Source organism: Carettochelys insculpta, chromosome 5 (assembly GCF_033958435.1).
Source record: "Carettochelys insculpta isolate YL-2023 chromosome 5, ASM3395843v1, whole genome shotgun sequence".
Lineage (NCBI taxonomy): Eukaryota > Metazoa > Chordata > Testudines > Carettochelyidae > Carettochelys > Carettochelys insculpta.
Genome location: NC_134141.1, coordinates 71,895,683 through 71,918,257, shown reverse-complemented (window position 1 = coordinate 71,918,257; position 22,575 = coordinate 71,895,683). Strand labels below are relative to the sequence as shown.

The following is a 22,575-nucleotide window of genomic DNA, read 5'->3' as shown; positions in this document are numbered from 1 at the left end:
TTCTCACCCACAATTATTTCTGATTTGGGGACAACTTATACCTCTGGATTAGCGGCGCTGCTATGGGCACTCGCATGGCCCCACCGTATGCTAACATTTTTATGGGTGACTTAGAGCAATGATTCCTTCGCTTTTGTCACCTACTAACCCTCCTATGTATTTGATTTGTCAGTTATTATTCCCCCTTTTTTTTTGGTCCTCTGTACTTATAAATGTCAATCTGTATTGGAAATGAGATTGATCTGTCGAAGTGGGTCTGTCCCATGAAAGCTCATCACCAAAAAAATTATTTTGTTAGTCGTTAAAGTGCTACATTTCTGCTGTTTCCTTTTTGTTATGTTATTTTTTTAAACTAACTCTTCTGAAATTATGTTATCTAGCATGTCAGCATTCACCTTTCTTTTACAGACTTGTTCTGAAAGTGACTTCTCTTCTGGTAGCTTTTGCTACACAGCTTCAAGGCCCGTTAGCAACACAGTAAGTAATTTATTAGAATATAAAACACTAGGCTGACAAAGTGGTGATCAATGTTCCCTCTAATCCTGGGATGGACAATAATTTTTGATGGGGAGGGGCACGCTCAATTTTGCCCACCCTGGCTCTATCATTTTCCATCCACGTGTGGAATAAATTGTTATGTGCATTGAGGCATGTGTGAACATGCACCATCAGTAGAAACAAACAATCTAGCTGTGGGCACTCTGCTAATCAGTTGGGCAGCATTTAAATGTGTTCAGATTGCCCGCACTGGTGTGCAGCTTACGGGGAACACTGATGGTAATATAAACAAGATGTCCTGCTGGTGATTCTGAGGCTTGTAAGACAAATCTTGCATCTCAGTTCTTTAGACTTACAACTTCCAAGCTTGCACTCAACTTGATACACTTAAGCTCTGGAGAAAGTAGTTCTTGATATGCTTTCTTCGGGAGAAATAAGTTTGCCGTGAGGAAGAGAGAATTAAAAACCCAAAAATAAACCAAAATTTAGGAGATGGGAATGGCTTTGAACTAAAGAAATCAAACTGAATATCATGTTCTGGACAATTGGTCCATAAATTGCATCACAGACTTTTTCTGCATGATGCTTGTATATTCTCGAATCCTTTGAAATCCACAGGTGTATGAGCACAGACTGCTAGTGGTGTCCAAATTTGCAATCCACTTTGGTCAATTTCACAGCCATAGGATTTTAAAAATGGTAACTAATTTTTATGTCCAAAATGTCACAGTGTTGTAATTGAAGGATTCCTAATGCAACAATGAGTGGTGTGAGGATCCCAAGGTGTTGTGGCACTGCTACCCTTATTTCAGTAAGCTCAAACGTGCACATTTATTTTGGGGGATACTTTTGCATGTTGTTGCCTGTAGTTTGTCTATTGCCGTTTCAGTTCAGTCATATGGAGAAACTTACGGAGATCAAAGAGATGATGAACACTTGGATACTTCAGAAAGGGATCCCACTGATTCTTGTTCAATGTGAAGGGAAGACCCTAAGATTGCGACAGGAGCGCTTCCTTAAGGGTGTTTTTGAAGAAGACCCTGAGTGGTCTAACTTACAGTCACGGTATCCACACTTACCTTACTTTGGTCATACTACTTATGTGGTGTTTGTCTTTGTGTGGCTGTTTCCAGTATGGGAAGAGATACTTGATACTCTGGCAGTTTGATTTTTCTTTATTACTCTCTAATACACTTAGGTGAGCCTAGGTAAGAGGTAAGTTTATCAGTAGGTGACATGAAGTATAGGACATGATGCCTGCTGAACCATCTGTTCATTGCAAGTGTTACTGCTGATTTGGCAAGGACGGACAGCAGATGTCCAATTTCCTGGTTACTGGCATAGACCTAATCAGCAGCTGGCAATAAGAGTAGGACTACATAAGGGGTAAAATGTAACAGGAGTGTGTAGAATGGGAAATGCTGTAGAGGCCTTACCCACAGGAACAAGATGGGGCTGAAAAATGAAATGTGTTCTTGGTTTTGCTGTACTGGAGGAAGGGTGAGGATTCCCTTCCATAAGAGAGGATCACGTGTTCAGTGGGAGAGAGACCTGGTTGGCTAGTATTTTACAATGTGTAGATTTCCTATATATATGCATGTAAAATGCAATTTCATATCTGGATAGGGAAGTAGTCCCTCATTGAGAGGGGTACCTTGTTTAGTGTTGGTGTTCACTTCTGCATAATTATACCAAGATAAACATTTTCAGCACTCACTCTCATTTGCCATTTCTCTCAAGTTTAATCAAAGATAAAACAAGTCTTCTTCCATGGAAGTAAATGCTTCTTTATTGTATTTTTTTTCTCTTTCTCACAGGTATTTTTGGCATATCCCACTCACATATGTCACCAGCAGCTCTGACACTGTTCACAGGCACATCTTAAAAACTAAAGCGGGTAATAAAGTCTGGTCATTTGGTTTTGTAATCAGTGAATTGTTCTGCCTAATAGCGGAACAACAGGTTGACCTTTATTAATCAATTAAAAGAAATGTATGTCCTAAACAAAACTAATTTTTAGGATGCATGTGAGAGCTTTGTTTGTTCCCTTCTTTATATTACTACCCCTTCTTGAATTGCAATGCCCTGGCATAGTGTCCAGGCCTGTATGTTACCCTAAAGATGAGTACATGGGTGGGAGCTGGGGAGGTGCTGGAATTTCTGCTAACATTGCCAATAAAACATACAGAGGACTTAAGGAACTGGATTTAACTCCAAGAGTTTCTTCTAAATACCAGGCACAAAATACTAAGTTCTATTTTCACTTCCAAAATTGGGAGATGATTCCAGGCAGGGACAAATTAAGAAAAAAAAAAGAAAAAGAGCATCTAATGCTTGGGAAGTGTCCTGTGATAGCAACTCTTCCATACTCCCCCGGTCAGCTAGTGTGCAAAGTACTCTGACTTGGAGGGATTACATTACCTTACTTTGTCCCAAGCCCGTTCAGTCACTGGTCTCTTTGCTGAGCAGTGGGTGGCCAACAACATCCAATTTCAAGTGGACAGAGAATACCAGCCAATTTTTCAAAAGCCATCAAGCAGCTACAAAATGGCAATAACTATTGATCTAGCAGCCTAAATAGGATTTGATCCAGCCAGGTAGAAGAGATTTAAAAAGAACCTGTCTCCCGTTACCCATCCCATAAATCCCACTGGGTTCTCAACCTGTTGAAATATTTTCAGTGTAAGATATTTGTCTGCACAGATTGTTAGTCCATGCTGAAGGGGGATGTATTTTAATGCACAATATGCACTGAGAGTTTCTAATGCAGTACTGTTTGAAAATGGACTACACTTATGTGCCCTGGAGAACTTTCAGTGCAAGCCAACAAGAACACACTACTACCATCTGATGCACAACAGGCCAGGGTATGCAAGCATTTTCATCCCTCTGCTGTGGACTAATGCACGGTGTAGATAAGCCCCCCCCCACAAAATACAAATTCTCTAGTATAAGGACTTCAAGTTATTGAATACCTTTCTAATTCCATTTTCAAGCATCTTCTCTGTAAATTGCATGGTTCCCCTGGTGAAGCCACTGACCGTAGTAATATCTGCCTGTGCTTTCACTTTAATTTTTCACATGGATTGAAAAAGCAAAAACAAAAACAAAAAACACGGGATCCCCCTGTCTCATCTGACTTGTTTTTAAGTCTTTTGATACGTACTATTGATAATGGGCCATTTCCACCTGGCTGAATAGACCTTGTCAGCTCCGGCCCTCCCTTTTACTGGGACCCCACTCTTTAAGTACCCCTCTGAGACCACCTCCACACTCATGCATCTGATGAAGCAGGTCTTTGCCCACGAAAGCTTATGCTCCGAAATATCTGTTAGCCTATAAGGTGCCACAAGACTTCTTGTTGTTCTTTGTCCCATTCAGACAGACTAGAACTGGAGGAAGAGGTCACCTGGGTGAAATTCAATGTGGACATGAGTGGCTATTACATCGTGCACTATGAAGGGAATGGCTGGGACAACATCATTAAACTGTTGAATCAGAACCACACCCTTTTCAGCCACAAGGATCGAGTGAACTTGATCCACAATGCGTTTCAGCTAGTCAGGTAACAAAACTTTCCTATTTGAATCTGACAAAAAACCCCGCCAGTTTTTAAGGGAGAAGAAGCAAAAGTCTGTGTGCCAAAACGAAAGAGTCAATTACACCCAAAATGGTACCTGCATTTCGGCTAAGTCTACACTTGAACATTAAAGCACTGCCATGGTAGCCCTTTAAAATGAAAGTATGCCCACAGCATCACTCTGGGAGAGAGCTGTCCCTGGACTCTACATAAATCACCAAAATGAGGGAGGTAGCCAACAATGCTGGAAGCCCATTTGCACTGGTATATTACAGTGCTGTATCTTGTTGCGCTCAGGGGGTGGGGGTTTTATACCCTGAGTGAGAAAGCTGCAGAGCAGTAAAGTGGCAGTATAAACATGGCTTTACTGTTATTACATGGGGAAATTGAATGAATGCATATTCAGACAGTAACACAGGTGTCTAATTAATAGCTTGCATGATGCAAACATGCCATTGGCAGTCGGGTCACTTTTCCATGTGCCTGAGGCGCATCCGCCTGTTGAAGACTGGACTGTCAAAGTCAGAACTTGGCCTATTCAGACTTAATTTTTAGTACCACTCTGTGCAATGTGGATCCAGAAGCCAAAGGCACAGAGGTCATTTCCTGAACATAGCGCTGTCTCTCTTCTGCAGGCTGAAAGGAGCAGGAAAGTGTTTTGTTACCATGGATGGTGGGGGAGACTGTACAGTGGCAAAGGAATAAACATTTCCCAGCTTTTCTAGGGGCAGCACGGCACTAAGCCTGGTGCTGCTTGAACAATACAACCTTCCTCATTGGCGTGTAGAGTCCAGGTACAGAGAAACAGAGAAAAAACAGCTTGGCTTTCATTTCATCCCTGTAAGAATGTGAGAGGAAAGCCAGGCAGGGCAGGGGTTAAACAGGGCCTGTTGGTCCAGTCAGCCCCAATCCAGTTCACCTGCAGCCAGCGTCCAGCCTGGAGGGGTATAAAGGGAGGGAGGCCAGCCCAGTTTGGGGACTGACCAGCCAAGAGGCAGGAGCTGGCTCTGAGGCAGCAGGGCCTGAGCCAGAGCTGCCACCTAGTCAGCCACCGAAGGGCACAGCCTCAGGACCCTCCCCCAGGCACAGAGGTGGGGGAAGCCCCTCCCAGGGAACCCCTTTCCTGCCAGAGGGGAAAATAGGTTCTTGGGGCCACGCTCCAAACTTATCCCATAGACTCTTGGATGGGGGCTGAAGACCCACACCCCAGGCCCCGGCAAGGGGGGCTAGCCACTAAGCCACCTTGTCACCGGTGGGAACCACTCACAATCATCTTTCCTTTAAACTCACTGAAGTAATTACCAGCATGGGGTGAGGGTTTGGACCCACTGCTGTTTCCTATAAATACAGGTCACCTCTTACTTTTTAACTTTCTTAGAAGACTTTGCTTAGGAAAAGTCAAATAACCCATCCCTACTGGGAATGAGAGAGGGGTAAGGTGCACCTCAGTCCCCAATTTTCCACAGCCCACAGAACTCACAGTTCATTGTGGTATTTATTCATTGGGACAGCAGGGTTAGAGGGACAGCTAAATGCCATGCATGTCTCCAATTGGCTTGTGAAGTGACACTTGTTACATCCACAGTGGCGGGTCACTTTCACTTCAAGTTAGCAGAGACCCTGAATCTTCTACGTGTGAATTGGCATTGTGCATTGTACAAACAGACCTACCATCATCTGTTCGGCTTTTAGATTCAAGAGGAGCCAGTAGACACCAGGGATAAACTCTATTTTAGCTTTTATTGATACCCAAAACAGTATAGGCAAGTAATGCAGAGTTATGTAAATCTATTTCAATACAGAGGATAAGTGACAAGCAAACTGACCATTCATTTTAATAAATTATACACAGTTCTACCATTAGCAAACTTAAATTGTCAGATGGAAGGTCATAACCTCTTTCCTTTCCACACACAGAGGCATCCAGAATGCAGCTGCTGGTAAGAACAGGGTGCAGCTTCTGGTTATAGCAGGTGAGGTCGTGGGTTACCTCATCCAATCCCTTCCAATTTATTATATCTTTTAAACCTATATTTATACTCAACTTCGTCACTCTAATATCATCTACCAATCAACTACTGACTACATAAAGTATTTATTGTGCATATACCTAGGATACAACTTATCAATTATTATGTTGCAAAACTATTATACTTAATTGTCAGTTCCATGGCTGCATCTGAAAGTTTCTGCTTATCCAAAAATGAACTGTTCTAAGAACAGTTACCCCCTGTCCCAGCAAGTCCCATTGTGCTGTAGGGAAGATAAATGATGGTACAAGAGAACTTTTTCTGCTCACTTGCACCAGGCAACTTCCCTCGTATCTTATTGAAGATGGATGGTATCAGAGGGGTAGCTGTGTTAGTCTGGATCTGTAGCAGCAACGAAGGGTCCTGTAGCACCTTACAGACTAACAGAAAAGTTTAGAGCATGAGCTTTCGTGAGTTAACTCACTTCTTCAGATGCTGAAGAATCTGAAGCATCTGAAGAAGTGAGTTAACTCACAAAAGCTCATGCTCTAAACTTTTCTGTTAGTCTATAAGGTGCCACAGGACCCTTCGTTGCTGCTGAAGATGGATGATGGCACAAACTATTCCTGCTTCTGATCATTCCTCCCTCTGCTTCACGTCCCAGCCTTAGCCAGCTAGTCGAGCTCCAGACTTTGAAACGTGCCAGAGTTTAGTTCAGTCACACATGTTGATGCTGAACAGGGGAATCATGGAAGACATTATTATTGTGGTCAAGGTGGGGTTGCCTAGATTCCTTTACAATGCTCGTCTTGACCAAGTCGAGTCTGCGATGGTAAAAAGCTTGGTCAGGAATATACCAGCTCAATTACTTTTGAATATTAGCCACACAAGAAGCCATTCCCTAAGCGTGAAGACACAGAGCCAGCCACAGAAGTAAGAATATTCCTATGAATATACTCACTAATACTATAGGCTGGGTTAAAATGCACAAAAGGGCACTAGCTGTGGGTGAATAGCCTGTAAATATATCATACCAGTGTTGCCCCACTGATTGTTCCACTTCTGCTGCCAATTTTAATAATGGTTGTTTTATGGTGCAAGATGGTAACTGAAGCCTGAATCTCCTTTAGCTGAGCAGCACCATATGTGCTAATGGCCAGCTGCAGCTCATCCAATTGATCACAGATGGCATCCCATTTAGGCCCCAAGGTGGCTGTCCAATTTACAGGAAAGACATCTATAGTTTTACATATTGCTTGAACCTGTGGTTTAGCTAAACTACTCCCTCTGCAACAAGGGCAGTAGTATTAAAACGGCATTCATGTACAGAGGAAAAGGATTTACTTCCTTCATTCCAGATAACCCATCTGGTAGACACCACACACAAACATCCTCAGGAATTACACATTACTATCCTGATAGGACACATCTAGTACACAGGCACTGACTTCAGTGTTTTCTAAGCTTCAGGACTCTGAAAATAGGTGCTTGGTTTACAATATGACTCGTGTTTTCCCCATTGTTGACAACCATGATGGTTTAACAGTTTACCTGAAGGTAGAAGCCATTTTGCTGTTACTTGGGGTGCCCAGAGGTGGCCCATTACAATAATGGATATGGTCACATATTGATATACAGGAACTATTTTAGTATTGGTGTGTACTGATTGAGTGTGACTGTAACCTGATAATCGACAGGCATTTGAAGAAGTGATATTAATGAACCACGGCTTACATTGTGTACACCTTGTGGATAATGAGTGTGACAAGATGACATTATATCCACTTTGTACCTACCCAACTTGTCTTTCATATTAATGATTTGTAAAGGTTCACATGGTAACACAAGCAAGAGCCATGCCTGTCTCGGCAGTCACACCTTTTAATGTTTGCAGAAGCATTTGGAATATGCCCACCACCTTGTTAAGGGCTTGGAGGGTAACATAGTGTATCAACATGAGCAGAGTGGAACCCAGGGCTGTCTTGTACCACACCCGCCATTTCCTGATTATTGAGTTGCCCCAATTTAGTTTGTTCCACTTCTAGGGCTATTGAATTTACTATTCCAGTACCAATACCTGCAACCCCATAATACAGTACCTACATCTCTCTTTGCTCACTAAATACTATCCTTGCCTTGCATCCAGATACCGAGCACAGGATTAGCACGCCTACTACAGTTGGGATGTATGTGGGAAATATTAATGTTCCATTTGAGAGTAACAAAATACTCCATAATATTTGGTGTGAATATGATAAAATCTTCCAATATAGCACAGCCCAACAGGGTAGGTACCTCTGCTGGCTGAGTAGGCTCAGTGAATAAATAGTATTGTGCAGTGTCACCCCATGCCAATCCCCATTTATGTCCCCACCTGTACCCGTTGACATTTTCTCATTTACAGCTTCCCCACAAGCTTCTTCCCAAATATTTTCACTATCCCAGTCAAGCGAACCACATACACCTGCAATTATAACCATAAACATCAGTTGCAGTCCATGCCCAATTGAATGAGTGTAGGCTCCTGACACAGTTCCAGTTTGATTGTACTCAATCTCAGTCACATATTTATCGTCCTCTGCCCACAAAGTCTGGCACCTGAGGGCAGGCTATTGAGATGTTAAATTCAAATGTGATATTACCAGCTCCATGGGGGACGTGGATACATTCATCCCATACGGAGGCTGGTATGTGCTGGGTAGGGTGTATCCAGATGCCTCCAGTGACACCAAAGGTGGTGGTAGTGGTGTGGTCTGTAGTCCAGATTACTCGATCAGTGGAGAGGACAGTGGCTCTCGTTCCATACAATATTCGGGCAGTGGCAGGGCACGTCAGGTTAGCAAGGATCAGGCCCAGAAACAAAATGGCCTTTACACTGGTCCTTGTCCACAACGGGGGAATAGGTTGAATGACAGCCATATCCATCAGCCAGAGGTAGTAAAGCCCAAGGTAATAAAATAACAGCATCTGTAAAAGAACACAAAACTATTCTTGGGGTTTCAGCCTTATCCCCGACATAGAGATTAAGTTATTCTCAGGAGTTAGAACGCGGTAGGTAAGTCCTGAAGCCATTGCAATAATAATTCCTGACTTCCATGTATCAGTTTTAGCATCCACATACACATCTTGCTTGCCCTGCTGCCTACACTTGCTCCAGGGGGGTCTCCCCCAGTCATAATATCATCCACATAATGCCAAATTTTTACCCCATCAGGCAGAGCTGTACCAGATAACTCCTCGGCAATAATACCATGGCATAGCATAGGGCTATGCACCCACCCCTGCAGCAGCCAGGTGAATGCATGCTGTACTCCTCCCTGCTGGACTCCAAATTGTCCCCAGGATTTTTCATGTAAGGGAATAGCAAAAAATGCGTTGGCAATATCTATCACTGCCATCCGCTGGGTATTGGCACATTCTGGGCTGTCATTAATTTCTTTCATTTGTGGAACTGCAGCATTTTTTCAGCTGGGTTTGCTCATTAAGGCTTCTAAAATCCACTGTCAATCTCCAGGTACTGTTGGTTTTTCGTACTGGCCAAATAGGACTATTACATCCTGCTTGCTGCTTATTAATAATACCTTCCTTTACGGAGAGCTTGGATTCCTCCCTTAGCATCTGGGGCAACTTTGTACTGTTTTACCTGAGCATTTTTCTTGGGAGGAGCGACAAAGAGAGGGCTTCTTTTTACATCTGCATATACATTTCATTTTTCCTGATAGACTCCTTCTGCTTGCTTTAACCGTGGGACTCCTGTGATGCAGGCAATAGCTGTTTCAAAAACCTAAGTTTTTCCATTAAGGGTCCACTCTGTTCCTCCCAGTACATCAATTCCTAATGTGTTCCCAAAACCTGGGGTATTACCACCTCTTTGTCAACCACTTCTCTGTTTTCTAATTTTAACTTTACAGACCAGAGAGTTCTAGTTACTTCTCCCCACATAACACCTTTCAGGTTTAATTATTTAGCTTCCTGGGGATGAGTGCATCCCTCCAGTACAGTGATTTCTGCTCCAGTGTCTACAGACATGTCCTGAAATTCCCAGTTGCTATCATCTCAATTTACTTTGGCTCGCATAAGCCAACAACAGCTAAGTTTGGGCACCTCACTGTCATAGCCACCAGTATGGCCGGCTTGTGGGCCCGATCCTAATCTTGGGGCTGTGTTTTCCAGGGTTCCAGGTCAGGATACACTGGGGTATGTTCCTGGTCCCCTTTCTTTGCACACTTCTATGGAGTTTCCTGTACATGCTCGGGTGCGGGGGGGCAGTGGGCTCAGTTACTTGGTTCTTCTTGTTCTTATTCCTTTGCTGCCACCTTTTTAACATGGCTGCATAAGGGGCTCCATCCCACTTGTCCATATTTTCCCCTTGACTCATTAGCCATCCCCAGAGAACTTTACAGGTGGGCACTTTGGCTTTATCTGTCCCAACTGTGGGTATATCATGGTCCCGTCCCCGACTACCCTTTCCTCCCATCCCTAAGCCCTCCAGCTCCTTGATTATAAGCACGGAGCAGCCATTCAGAAACTGTTTCCTTTGGCTTCTGACTTAAACACTGCTGCAAATCCTGCAATTCGACAGCAGTATAATTCCAGATTCTGGTAGTTTTAGCACTTACACACTTGCCTTTGGTGTCCTCTTCTCTCACTATGGTAACTACAAGAGCAAGGGAGCAGAGAGTGGGGTTACAATAGCTCCCTGACTCACCCTCAGGAGGGACATAATCCACCCCATCTGAGTCCTCATCATCAGGCTCACTACAGCTACAGCCTTCAGAAGTTACACTCAAGCCCTGCTCTGGTGTCTGCTCCCAAGTGCTGCATTGGCTGGACTCTTTGTAATGGTTTGTGCTCTCTTGTTGTGTGGGCACCTCCTGGCAGGTAGTTTAAAGATGATCAGAGAAGGCTGTTCACTCTCTAAAATGCTCCATACAGGAATGGAGCCCCAGCATGTGAAGAGATGGTGTGAGGATTTAACAGGGGAAAGTGGTGACCCACTTGCTGTTCTTGATTCCATGGAGGTCCCCAGGGATAAATTTGGTTAAGTTGTGAGAGAATTTTAAGAAATCGTGGTTAACATACGAAGGGCTGTCTGTCTGGCATATGTATGGCTCACCAGTGATCTGCCTTTCCATTGTGGTTTATTTGAACCAAACAAATGACAATGACACGTCATGCTCCCTCTTGAGTATCCTGTATGGGTTCTACATTGAAAGCTACAAAGCAAGACACAGACCACTGAAAACTAGGCCAGGCACACCTGCTAGTCATGAGACCATTTTATTAAAAATTTGCATTTCTAGACTATCTTTTACCCATAATCTCAAAGCACTTCATGCATTCATTCTCAGAACATCATATGGAACAGGCAAGTGTTATTGTTATGTTTGGAGAGCTTCAAAAGTAAGAGAAAAATTACTCTGGTCCTAAAGATCTTACTAGAATTATCCTCACGTTGAAGATGTGAAAACTCTCACACAAACTTGGTTTAAATGATTTGCCTAAAGTCACATAGTGCCTCATCCAATGTCCACTGAATTCAAAATAACTTCAGTGGGCAGTGGACCAGGATCTTATTCAGCAGAACTGGGGATATGGCCCAGCACCCCTGGTTTACTGTCCTTAGCTTTTTTGACAGGGCAAAATGAAACAGACACGATGCTGAGAAGTACAAAATTATGAAATGTGCACATTTTGAGCATCTGTGTATGTATATATTTTTTTCAGTGCAGGAAGATTATCACTGAACACAGCCCTGGATCTGACACGATATCTCCGACATGAATCCAGTAACATAGTACTTCTGCAAGGCGTGGGCTACCTGGAGATGTTGTACCACATGATGGAGAGAAGAAATATTTCTGACGTCACGGAAAACCTTAAGGTCCATTTTTAATTTGAAAAAAAAATGACAATTAAAGCTTATTTGTAAAGAATTGGGACCTAAGGGATGGTGTAGATAGTGGTCGGTCCTGCTGTCGGGGCAGGGGACTGGACTCGATGGCCTCTCGAGGCCCCTTCCAGTCCTAGTGTTCTATGATTCTATGGGTTGGGCATTTGATTCATAGTCAGAAGTGTTCCCTTTTTCCTCTTGAGAGAGAAAAAGAGAAGGAAAAACTCCTAAAGGGTTGTATTTATTAACTAGCCAGGTTCCAAACACCACATTTTATACACTTGTCATTCTGCACTTTATCAAGTCATGTTCTAATGGACCATGGCTATGGTTGCCGCTCTGCCGCAAGCCAGTCTTAACTCGTGTTGTTGGAATCAGTCCATGAGTCTCGAAGGGTCCTGTGGCACCTTATAGACTAACAGAAAAGTTTAGAGCATGAGCTTTTGTGAGTTAACTCACTTCTTCAGATGCTGGTCTGAAGTTAACTCACGAAAGCTCATGCTCTAAACTTTTCTGTTAGTCTATAAGGTGCCACAGGACCCTTCGTTGCTCTACAGATCCAGACTAACACGGCTACCCCTCTGATACTCCATGAGTCTGTGGCTACAGAGTGGTAGTGTGGCATTGGGGCTTGCATGCCAGTGACACTTTGCTAAGGAGAACAGGACAGATCTCATTGCTTTCTTCCCCCCTTCCCTAACTCCCACCTATGTTAAATCAGTGTGGAATGCAAGCTCCTTGAAGCCAATAGATAGATAATTTCTCTGTCCTTGGGGTGGGAGGGAGGATTCCTGTGCGCTCTGCCTAAAGACCCGTAATCATGTTTAAGACACCGATTGTTGCCAGGACCATTTAGGTTATGCTAGCGGAACGGCACCTGTCAGATGTTTATGAATGTTATCATAACTAGCCCAGCTGTGGGTGCACTGTGAACATGCTTTGTTACAAAGAACTCAGCCACAACAGCATTTGGGAGTAGTTACGATAGTAGCCTGGAGCGCGTCTTCCAAATAGTGCCGCTGTAATAAGTGGAGTAAAAGTGGGTAACTGCTAAAACGCAGATTTGTGTACAGCCATGCAGCAGTGCATAGACAGTGGCATTAGAGCTTACCTGTGATCTGTTCTCTCTCTCAGCGATACATCCTACAGCATTTTAAGCCGGTGATTGACAAGCAGACGTGGAGTGAAGAGGGCTCTGTCTCTGACAGAATGCTTCGTTCTGATCTCCTCAGGCTTGCGTGTGAGCTACAATATCCTCCTTGTATACAGAAGGCAAATGAGCTTTTCAGCAAGTGGATGGGATCTGGTGGGACATTAAAGTAAGTGGCTTACCAGCTTTCTAACATTCCTTTTCGCTTAGGCATCTTGCACCAGGGGTTTAGTTTGCTTTTCTAGAAAAGGTTTTGCAGGAAAATTGGAATAAGAACCTTTTAGTCATCTGGAATGGGGGATAAGTCCTGAATAATCTTCTACTATGTGTGTGTTACAATATAGTAACAACAAATAAGTTAATTAGTGTTAAATACTTTTCCTCTGCTTGCTGCTTTCTAGTGAGGTTGCTCTTGGTGCTTTATCTCCTGCTTTTTCAGAACCTCTGGATTATTTGTTTGTACTGACTTGAAAGAGCCATAGCTAAAAGAAAATCAAAGCTCATGGCCCAGCTGTGACTCTTCAGTCCAGTCCTAAACTGGTGAAGTGGCAGAGCTGCACCATCACATTAGTAACTGTAGGAGGCACTGTGCCTCAGGCACAATGCTGCTGGAGCTCCACAGAGGGGGTGCGCTGCATCACCATTTATAACAGTGTGGTGTACAAAGTCTAGCTCCAGTAGTTCCTTTGGACACAGCAGAGGGCATGCTGGCTCCAACCCCTCCTTATCCACTTTGGAAAACAAAGCTCTGGCTGGAGCGCTGGTCTCTTGCATTCAGAAGTCTGAGAGAGTGAAAGGATGTTCACACCTCCTGCATGGATGTGCAAGTGGGAGGCTCGTCATGCATTCTCCCTCTCCCTGCTTGCACCCTCTCATGCTGGAATATAAATTTGCTCTTCCTATGCTTGACTTTACTGCACTAAGAAGGACAAATAAATTCCACGGGCATGGCACCATGGTAAATGTATCTACTAAATCTAACTAGACACGTACTCTATAGTCCCAACATCTCAGTATGTGAGCACCATACACTATGAGCAGTTGTAGATGTGGATACTTTGATTCATAAGGATACCCATTGTTACTGACTTCACTGCTGTGTGTTAAAAATGGATAAGCCAGAGGGGACATATTTTACTGGATTTACCTACAGAAGTGATACCAGGTTTGCTCATCTACCACCAACAGTCCTGTGCTGCTATTTTAAAACAGATAAAAGAAACATTTATTGTGTGTCTTTTTTTTCCTTTCCTGTTCGCATAGAGACTGACATAACACAATTTTGTAATTGTGGTTTATTCTGCTGATGGGCCCACTAGGAATACCATGATGCATGCCTTACAAAATTGTCATGACATTCACCAGTCCAGAAAATTATCTCCACACCCCTGGTCTACCCACAGATGACTGATTATCATGAAAACACAATGTTTAATCTGCCTATCCAAAGAAGCAACTTTATTTGGGTTTGTGGGCAAAAAAGATTTTGGCAAGGTTGGTGGGAGGGTGGGTGAATACATCAATAATTTTAATTGTATTATGTGCCTTAGAACAGTCTATGCTTTGCCCCAGTTGTTCCATGAATACTGTAGTGATGTCTCACAACACCTAAGTTTGGATTAACAGGCATCAATGGAATTTATTTTCTCCTTGATCTCTTGAACCTCACTTAGTTCTGATATTGGTTTGCTTTCCAGCCTCTTCCATCCCTTATTTTGGAATTATGTCCAAATATTTCCTTTTTCCTTCAGTTGCTTGTGTATGATATACACTACCAAGTAACAAAATACTTTCATTGACCTTTTCCACACCATGACTCTACAACAGATTGCCTTTAAAGATTACAAGTACACTGTAGCATTTCCAGTTCTTGTTGAATGAGGTAAACCTCATAATTTGTTCATAGGTCAGTTTACTGCTCTGCCATCCATCCAAAGTACTGTGGTGCTGTTCTTCCCTAGGGTGTGATCTAGTATACTAAGCACAGGCCTGGGAGCCAAAACCTTCTAGTCCATGAACAAATTATAGTCACTCAAAATCACACAGTGAGTGAATGTGAAAGTTAGCTCACCATAATTGTCCCCAAGAAGGAGAAACTAGGGACAGGATAGCTGGTGAAATCATCTGTGCTGACCAGGGACTTCTTGGGTATTGGGCAGACTTTCAGACCAGGGATTTCTTATTCACCTGATTATTTGTCTTATCCTACTCGAATTCATACAATTAAAGTCCAATATTACTAGAATCCCTCCAGACTAGCTATTTCCTGGTAATACCTGGATTCACAAAAAAGGTAAAAAGCGCATTTCTGATTTCTGGAGTGTTATTCAAGGTCAAAACAGGTCTTGACTAAAAAGTTGTTAAATATTCACAAAGTAATATAAAATGTTCTAAATTCTAAGCATTTTGTCTTTTTTACAAATCCTAAACTGGCCCCACTTTCATGAAAAATCTTTTAAATTATTTTAAGATGATAACGCGAGCATTTCCGACTTTGCTCATTTTTGCAACCAAATTATTTTCTTGTGAAACTTCAGGAACATGCAAATGGCCAGGAAAAAAAATGGCAGAAAATGCTGCACAGCCCTAAAATTCACCATTACCATATCCTTCAGTACACCTTCATGGGAAGCCGCTGTGAAAGATAAATTGCAAACACACTTGGCATATGACTCTGCTATTGTACATCTGTGCAGATAGAAAGTAGGAAGAGCTAAACAGGGCTAAAAAAGTCATTTATTTCACTCTCTTCCTCTTTCCTCTTCTGTTTGATGCCACAGCCTGACAGCAGATGTTCTGAAGACGGTCTACTCAGTTGGAGCACAGACAATGGCAGGGTGGAATTATCTACTAAAGCAGTATAGTCTGTCAATATCAGGTGCAGAAAAGAACAAAATCCTGTATGCTTTGACAACCAGCAGGCACTGTGAAAAACTGACGATGTAAGACTTGTCTTTGCTCGTTATGAAACACAAAACATTACCAAGCTCCTTCACCAATGCTATGGAAGCATGTGGGAACTGCATTAAAAATGTGGAACTGTATTTTTTATTTACTTCATCACTTTTCTAAATAATTATTGGTGAGATGATACCCTAAGGGATCTAGGGCTTGTCTACACTGCCATTTTACTGAGCCCCTCTTCCTAACTGCAGCAAGTTACAGCACTATAAAGTGCCATTGTAAACAGGCTCCTGGTGCTGTTAGCTAATCTTCTCATGGACAGGGTGACCACCCGTTCTGTTTTCAGCAGGACTGCCCCGTATTTCAGGGGCCGTTCTGGAGTCCCAATTTATTTTACAAAAGGGTTCACTGGCTTCCCCCAGTGGGGGAGCTGGGAGCAGGAAGCCAGACCACGCAATGGCTCAGCTGCTGCCTGGCTTCCCCCAGCGGGGGCTGGAGCTGAGCCAGGGGTTGGGGCCAGAGCCATGGTGGGGGTGTGAACCGGCTCTTTGGTGTGGTTGGATTGGGGGCCTGGGCAGCAGGGTTTCGAGCAGGGGCCAGGGCTGCAGTGCTTGGAGTAGGAGCTGGGATTGGAGCTGGAGCCATGGGGGGTTGAGCTGGGCCACGGAGGTTGGAGTGGGAGCCATGGCCTGGGAGGGGGTTGGAGCAGGTCTGCTGGAGCCAGAGCCAGGGCCTGGAGGGCTGGAGCTGGAGCCATGGGAGGTTTGAGCTGAGGTGTGGGGGTGGAGTGAACCATGGCCACAGTGGGGTTGGAACTGGAGCCGTCCAGCTTCCCTCAGTTGGGGCAGCTGGAAGCTGGACCTGTGCAGCGGCGCGGGCTAATGAGGCACTAATGTGCATATTCATCATCTCATTAGCATAATGGCTGATGCTCGAATTTCGAAGTGCAGAGTTTGAATTGCAGATTGACAGTGTAGCTTGGGGCAGCTTCAAAATAAGCGCCCTACTTCAATCTAGTTCTGTGGGAGGAAGGCAATGTCAAAGTGGGGTGCTTATTTCAAAGCTGCTCCCATCTTCACTGTCAATCTGCAACTCGACGTCTGCACTTTGAAATTTGTGTGGCTGCCATTATGATAATGAGGTGCTGAGTATGCACGTTAGCACCTCATTAGCCTGCTTTGAATTGCCTCATTACCATGGCACCTCTGATGGGAAGTGATGTGTAGAAGCAGCCCAAAGCCTTAGCTTGGTGTTGTTGATACTTGAAAGGCCATTAGAAAGAAGCCCTTGAGATACTATGTATATAGTACATGCAAGAAAGAAATTCAAATTCTTTGAAGTGCCGTTCTGTTCTGAAAAGTGGCCATGTAAGTAAGGATTGTTTTCACTTGAGACGTGTTTCTTGTTGTATTCGCTCTGATCAGAGTTCTTTAGTGACTAATGGAAGTGTTAGCATTCCAGAGCCAATACTGCTCCAGATGAGTGAGCTGAATTATATTTTGGTTTGTGTATCATCAACAAAATTACAGAAGGCAAACCTTTTAGCTAAAAAGGCTCCACCAGGATTTCCAGGTGCCATTTTGTGCTGGCATTGTAAATTGAGATTTGATTCAGAAGTTACTGAGCAACCAGCTGTAGAAACTGATTTTATGTGACGATTATGGGCCCTACCACTCTGTTGGGTTTCATGCAGAAGTTGCTGTGGAAATGAATGAGTTTTACCTACAAGTCAATGGTGCACTTATTCCTAGAATGAGACAAAGTTGTGGTAGCACCACTTAGTTAACTTGCAAATTGATATTGAATGCACTGATTTGTCATCCTGCACATTATTTTCCATATTCCTGTTTTATACTTAGTCCCCGTGTGCGAATATTGCAAGGAAATGTGTGTTAAGCAGTGGTCTCTTAGAAGTTGACTAGAAACAAGCTGATGCTGGCTCATCTGTTTTAATCTTTGCAGGTTAATTGAGCTGGGCATGGAAGGTGAGGTTATCAAGCCTCAGGATCTACCAGCTCTTATTCATGCGATTGCCAGAAATCCAGAGGGGCAAGGGCTTGCTTGGAATTTTGTCAGAGACAACTGGAACAAACTTCTTGAAAAGTTGGTATTTGCTTATCTACTTTAGCCAGCATTGGTGGTAAATCCTGACAAGTACAAGTGTAAAAGGGGATAATTTATTCCACTAGAGAAGACGTGATCTTATTTTTATATGATACATTTATGGAAATGGGCCCCCAAAGCACTAGCTCTCATCACTTGATCTCAAAAAGTAACTCTGAAGGTCCCAGGGACAATTTAATGAGCACAGGGTCTCAATGTCTGCTTCCATTAGAGAGGAAATGTACCCTACACTTCAAGCAGGGGTACAAGACCCAAGATTGCACGCTGCTGCTAGAAACTGACCAGCGAATTTTTATTGTCCCTTGGAGAGAAATGCAGAGAAGTTCAAACAACATAAATACTGAAATGCAAAGTAGACTGTAGAAAATGCTTTCAGTTTGATAATTTACAGTGGCTATAAATCTATATGGCTAAGAATATCTGTTTATAAAATATTTTTATTTAATAGTATTGCCTCATAAAAACAAAGGAGCTACCCTGTTGCGTCCTTCTTGCCCATTGCCCTGTCTCTGACATAGCAGAGCAGAGCTTCATGGAGAACATATAGAACAGAGTAAATATGCAGACAACCACTCTTGACTTCCACTCCTGACTTCTGTTCATCAGAGGCTTAAGGTTGACTTGAGCAAGGCATTGTGTGCCTGATAATCTTGGCTTACTGCTGCTGATGGATCAGTTCTTTAACTAAAAATTATTCACATATTTGAAAGAGACTAATAAAGAAATTCTATACTGAAACAGGGTGCAGTTCAGATATTGGTATAATTTTATATTACTGTAGAGTTATTCTTTCTTGTTTGCAGGTTTGAATTAGCCTCTTTTTCTCTAAGAACTATTATTACTGGCACAACATCTCACTTTTCCTCCAAAGACAAGCTAGAAGAGGTTGGTGACATTCTATTAATACTTTTTAGTAATTTAGAGTCTCATTTTTCTTGAGCTAACAAATAAAAATGATTAACTGTCTTGAAGAGCCCATGTGAGAAAGTGCTCTTTTGGCATTACAATGATGAAAAGGAAAGTTAAGTTAAAGGTTTGAGAATCTATTTAATTACGTGACAAAAATGTTAGCAGTCATTCCAAAGTAACTTATTGATGAGGCCTGCATATATTATGTGTGTTACAATTTAGTATCCAGAAAAAGTGCTTGGTCTCTTGTTGGATTATACATATTTCTGGGCATACAGGAAGAGGCTATGATCTTTGGCTATTCATGTAATTACCAGTACTGTCATATATATATTGGTTTCATGTCGGGGGGGAAGGGAACTTTTCCAAGTTCATTGCATAACCACATATCTGATTAAGAAGCCAGCACTTGAAGGTTGCTGCACAGACACATGGGAGGGTTTTGTATGCTTGCTGCTAAAAAGATGATCTTAAAAAAACAGTAGCAGCAGCAACAAATGGGTGAAAGTTGGATAGGTGGAAAGGACAAGTCTACAGGAAGACCCATCTGGATTCCTGTGCCCAAGCAAAGCCCAAGCAAAGCCTCGCCAAATCAGTCAGGCTCTGTGTGGTTGAAACAAGGGTATTAATTGGTCAGGGTAATGACTGGCCTACATATTTCATGTCATTTTTAATAGACATATATATTGGTTTTATATTTATTGTACGGCACTCTGTCTGGCAACATCCATAATCTGACATGATTTTAGTTACCTGGAAGACCACTTATCATGGGTGTGGCCAAGTTTCACATGGTCCTGTAAAGTTTGTTTACAGACACCAGTCCTGGCTCTCAGTGACCCGTGCTGTTATTTAGCTATAATTTACCCCTAAATGTCTTCTAAGAGCCCAGTAAGCAGTTGAACTGTTGGTAATATTGCTGGACAATATTGACCTCCTGTGGTCCACCAAATTCTCTGATTTGGCCACTGGTAAGGTCCTGAGGGTTCTGGACTAGAAAGGTTCAACCTGTATTAACAAATTTTTATTCTTATGAGGGTACTTGGCTGAAGGTGGGAAAGGATTTGTAGGAAAGCATAGAGCATGTCACCTGAGATTTAGGGGAGCCACAATCAGGATGACATTCAAGCTATCGGATATGTGTTTCCCTAGCAGGTATTTAAATGCAGCCAGAAATTAACCCAATATTTCTCCAAAAATAACTCCCAACTCATTAATGATTGTCCTGTCTTCTAGGTGAAACACTTCTTTAGGTCTCTGGAAAACCAAGGATCACAGCTAAAAATCACTGAAGTTGTGTTGGAAACCATAACAAAAAATATTAGATGGCTGAAAAGGAATCTCAACAGTCTAAGGAAGTGGCTGCTAAATAATCTTTAAGCCTCTCTTTGAAGCAGAGAGGATTTCAGAATGATTTGACTGTTCCCTTTCACTCTCCACTGTGGTGATGCATGTTTGTATGTGTTATTTAGTCAGAACCCATATTTGGGAAGTTTGCCATCCATTGCATAATATAACTGTGTTGACAACCTCAAATTTGTACTGAAAGTTCTTCACTGACCCAGAACTGGCTAAGGAGAGAGGATCTACTGTGAAGAAAGCCAGTGAACTGTTTCAGTGGTCTGTCCTAGTGTAATGCTGTAAATACCTATCTGAGGATGTATGCTGTTTAGATTATGGGTACAAAGGTGCATAATTTTTCCATGCCATTTTGTCTCATTTGTCGGAATTATTATTTTGGGGGTTTTATATTATTTTGGTGGTTTTAATGATTTCTGGTCACAGGATACATGAATAACTCACTTAATGATAGTTTTTCACTTGTTAGGTTTAAGGTGAATTATCTAACCAGAAAAGGGAGAGAAATTTAAAAGATAAAACAAAAAAGACACTTTTTCTAGACAGGGAGGCAGCATAGACTACTGGCTAATATGCTTGACCAGGAATTCAGATACAGGTGTTATAGCCTTGAGCCTGCCAACGACCTGCTGCAAGTCTTGACTGCATCCTGTGTGCCCTCGCCCTATTCCAGTCTCACGTCTCTCTGTTTACTGAACTGTTCCAAGAAGCACTGTCTCTCCCAATATGTCTGTATGGAGTCTAACACAATGAGGTCCTCATCTCAGTTGGGGCCGGTGGGTGCTACTGCTATTTGTGGTATTCTTAGATTATCTCCTGGGAGGAACACTGTAGTTCTTCTTCTACACATTATCAATTCAACTCATTACTAAAATCAGGTGGCAATTTGCGCCCTAGCCTCTTTGCTTGTTTTCTCTTATTCTGCACAGCCTGAATAGCTGGGAAAAGCTATGTTAAAGGTGTGATATTTTCCACTGCCATTTTTCTTATAGCCTGTTAGCAAATAATATACAAGCACCAAAAGCAAACCTTGGAGTTCAAGATTAAGTGGTGTGTTACTTAAGATAAGAACTACAATACATTAGAGAGCGTCTGACTAATATATTGCTTTGAAAGTATTTTACTAACAAAAGGTCCTTTTCCTAAAAGGTTCGCGTTTAAGATGAAGTGTGCTTGTAGCAATACATTTATAAGATTGCAACAAATGAATGCATTGTTTAAAAGATTTAAATTGTGAAGGAATTCAATTTCAGTGATGCAAAAGCAATACCAGTTGCCCCTCTTGTTAGATACATTTTTATTTTATATAAAGAAATACTATGGCTGTGCAACCAGATTTTCCGAAGTGGCCAATGTTAGTACTTCAATTTGGGTGCTCAACTTGAGACACTCTGTACCTGGTTTTCACTCGATGCTCAGGCTCCCAAGCTTACAAAGAAGGCAGATTTGCGGGCAGAGAATTTCTGTGTGTATGTATAATACCCAGTGTAATGGGGCCCTGATCCGGATTGGGGTCCCTGGGCTATTTTACAGTTAAATATTGTTAGTCCTTCACAGCATTTGGGTTATTACTTCATTTCCTTAATTTGTCTTGTGTTTGTCACCTTCTATACACATTAATGTTAATACTTACCCTCCCAGTGGCGAATCTAAAAGAGTTACAAATTCTAATGAATTACGCTTCATAGTATCCATGGGATTTGGGGTAGGGAAGTATGGAATGTCACTCGCTGATTTTGCCATCCAGAGAAACCACCCTCTGCTTGTGGAAAGCAGTCCCCAGTCAGTCTCATCTTGGTTATTATCAGTTTGCATAGTGAAGCAGTATGTTATAATACCAGTTAGAGTAGCTCATCACCACTGCATTAATGCTTGTCCCTGCTTTAATTCCTTCCATACCCATGATACGTAACCCTACTGGTCCAATTTTTAGAATAAAATAACTTTGGGAAGATGTGAAGATATCAGGTTCAGAAAAAGACAGAGTTCACTGATAAAATTACAGTTGCCTACTATTAGTCCTGTTGGATCATCTCCTTTGTGTCTGAGACTAGGCAGGATATAGATTTAGATACATTCACTTGATGTGGGAATGACATGTTTTATGTTATTGGTTTTTCTAGGCATAGTAAATGGAGCCTGCGCATATTCTGTAGTATAAACTTATTGCCCTAAATGGCATATCCAC

General features: G+C 42.5%; 1 protein-coding gene across 3 annotated transcripts in view; it reads left to right on the top strand.

Moving 5' to 3' along the window:
* LOC142013636 (endoplasmic reticulum aminopeptidase 2-like) overlaps nucleotides 1-21,936 on the top strand; it is a 38,950-nt gene extending 17,014 nt beyond the window's left edge. For all 3 annotated transcript variants that reach the window (XM_074995296.1, XM_074995297.1, XM_074995298.1), the window contains 10 exons: nucleotides 409-477; nucleotides 1,388-1,563; nucleotides 2,316-2,395; nucleotides 3,880-4,063; nucleotides 11,776-11,932; nucleotides 13,076-13,260; nucleotides 15,872-16,033; nucleotides 17,958-18,098; nucleotides 18,923-19,004; nucleotides 20,265-21,936. In XM_074995296.1, the coding sequence (XP_074851397.1) occupies nucleotides 409-477; nucleotides 1,388-1,563; nucleotides 2,316-2,395; nucleotides 3,880-4,063; nucleotides 11,776-11,932; nucleotides 13,076-13,260; nucleotides 15,872-16,033; nucleotides 17,958-18,098; nucleotides 18,923-19,004; nucleotides 20,265-20,408 (1,380 nt within the window). In that variant the 3' untranslated portion in view covers nucleotides 20,409-21,936. The remainder of the gene's footprint in view (nucleotides 1-408; nucleotides 478-1,387; nucleotides 1,564-2,315; nucleotides 2,396-3,879; nucleotides 4,064-11,775; nucleotides 11,933-13,075; nucleotides 13,261-15,871; nucleotides 16,034-17,957; nucleotides 18,099-18,922; nucleotides 19,005-20,264) is intronic.
* Nucleotides 21,937-22,575: the final 639 nt, after the last annotated feature.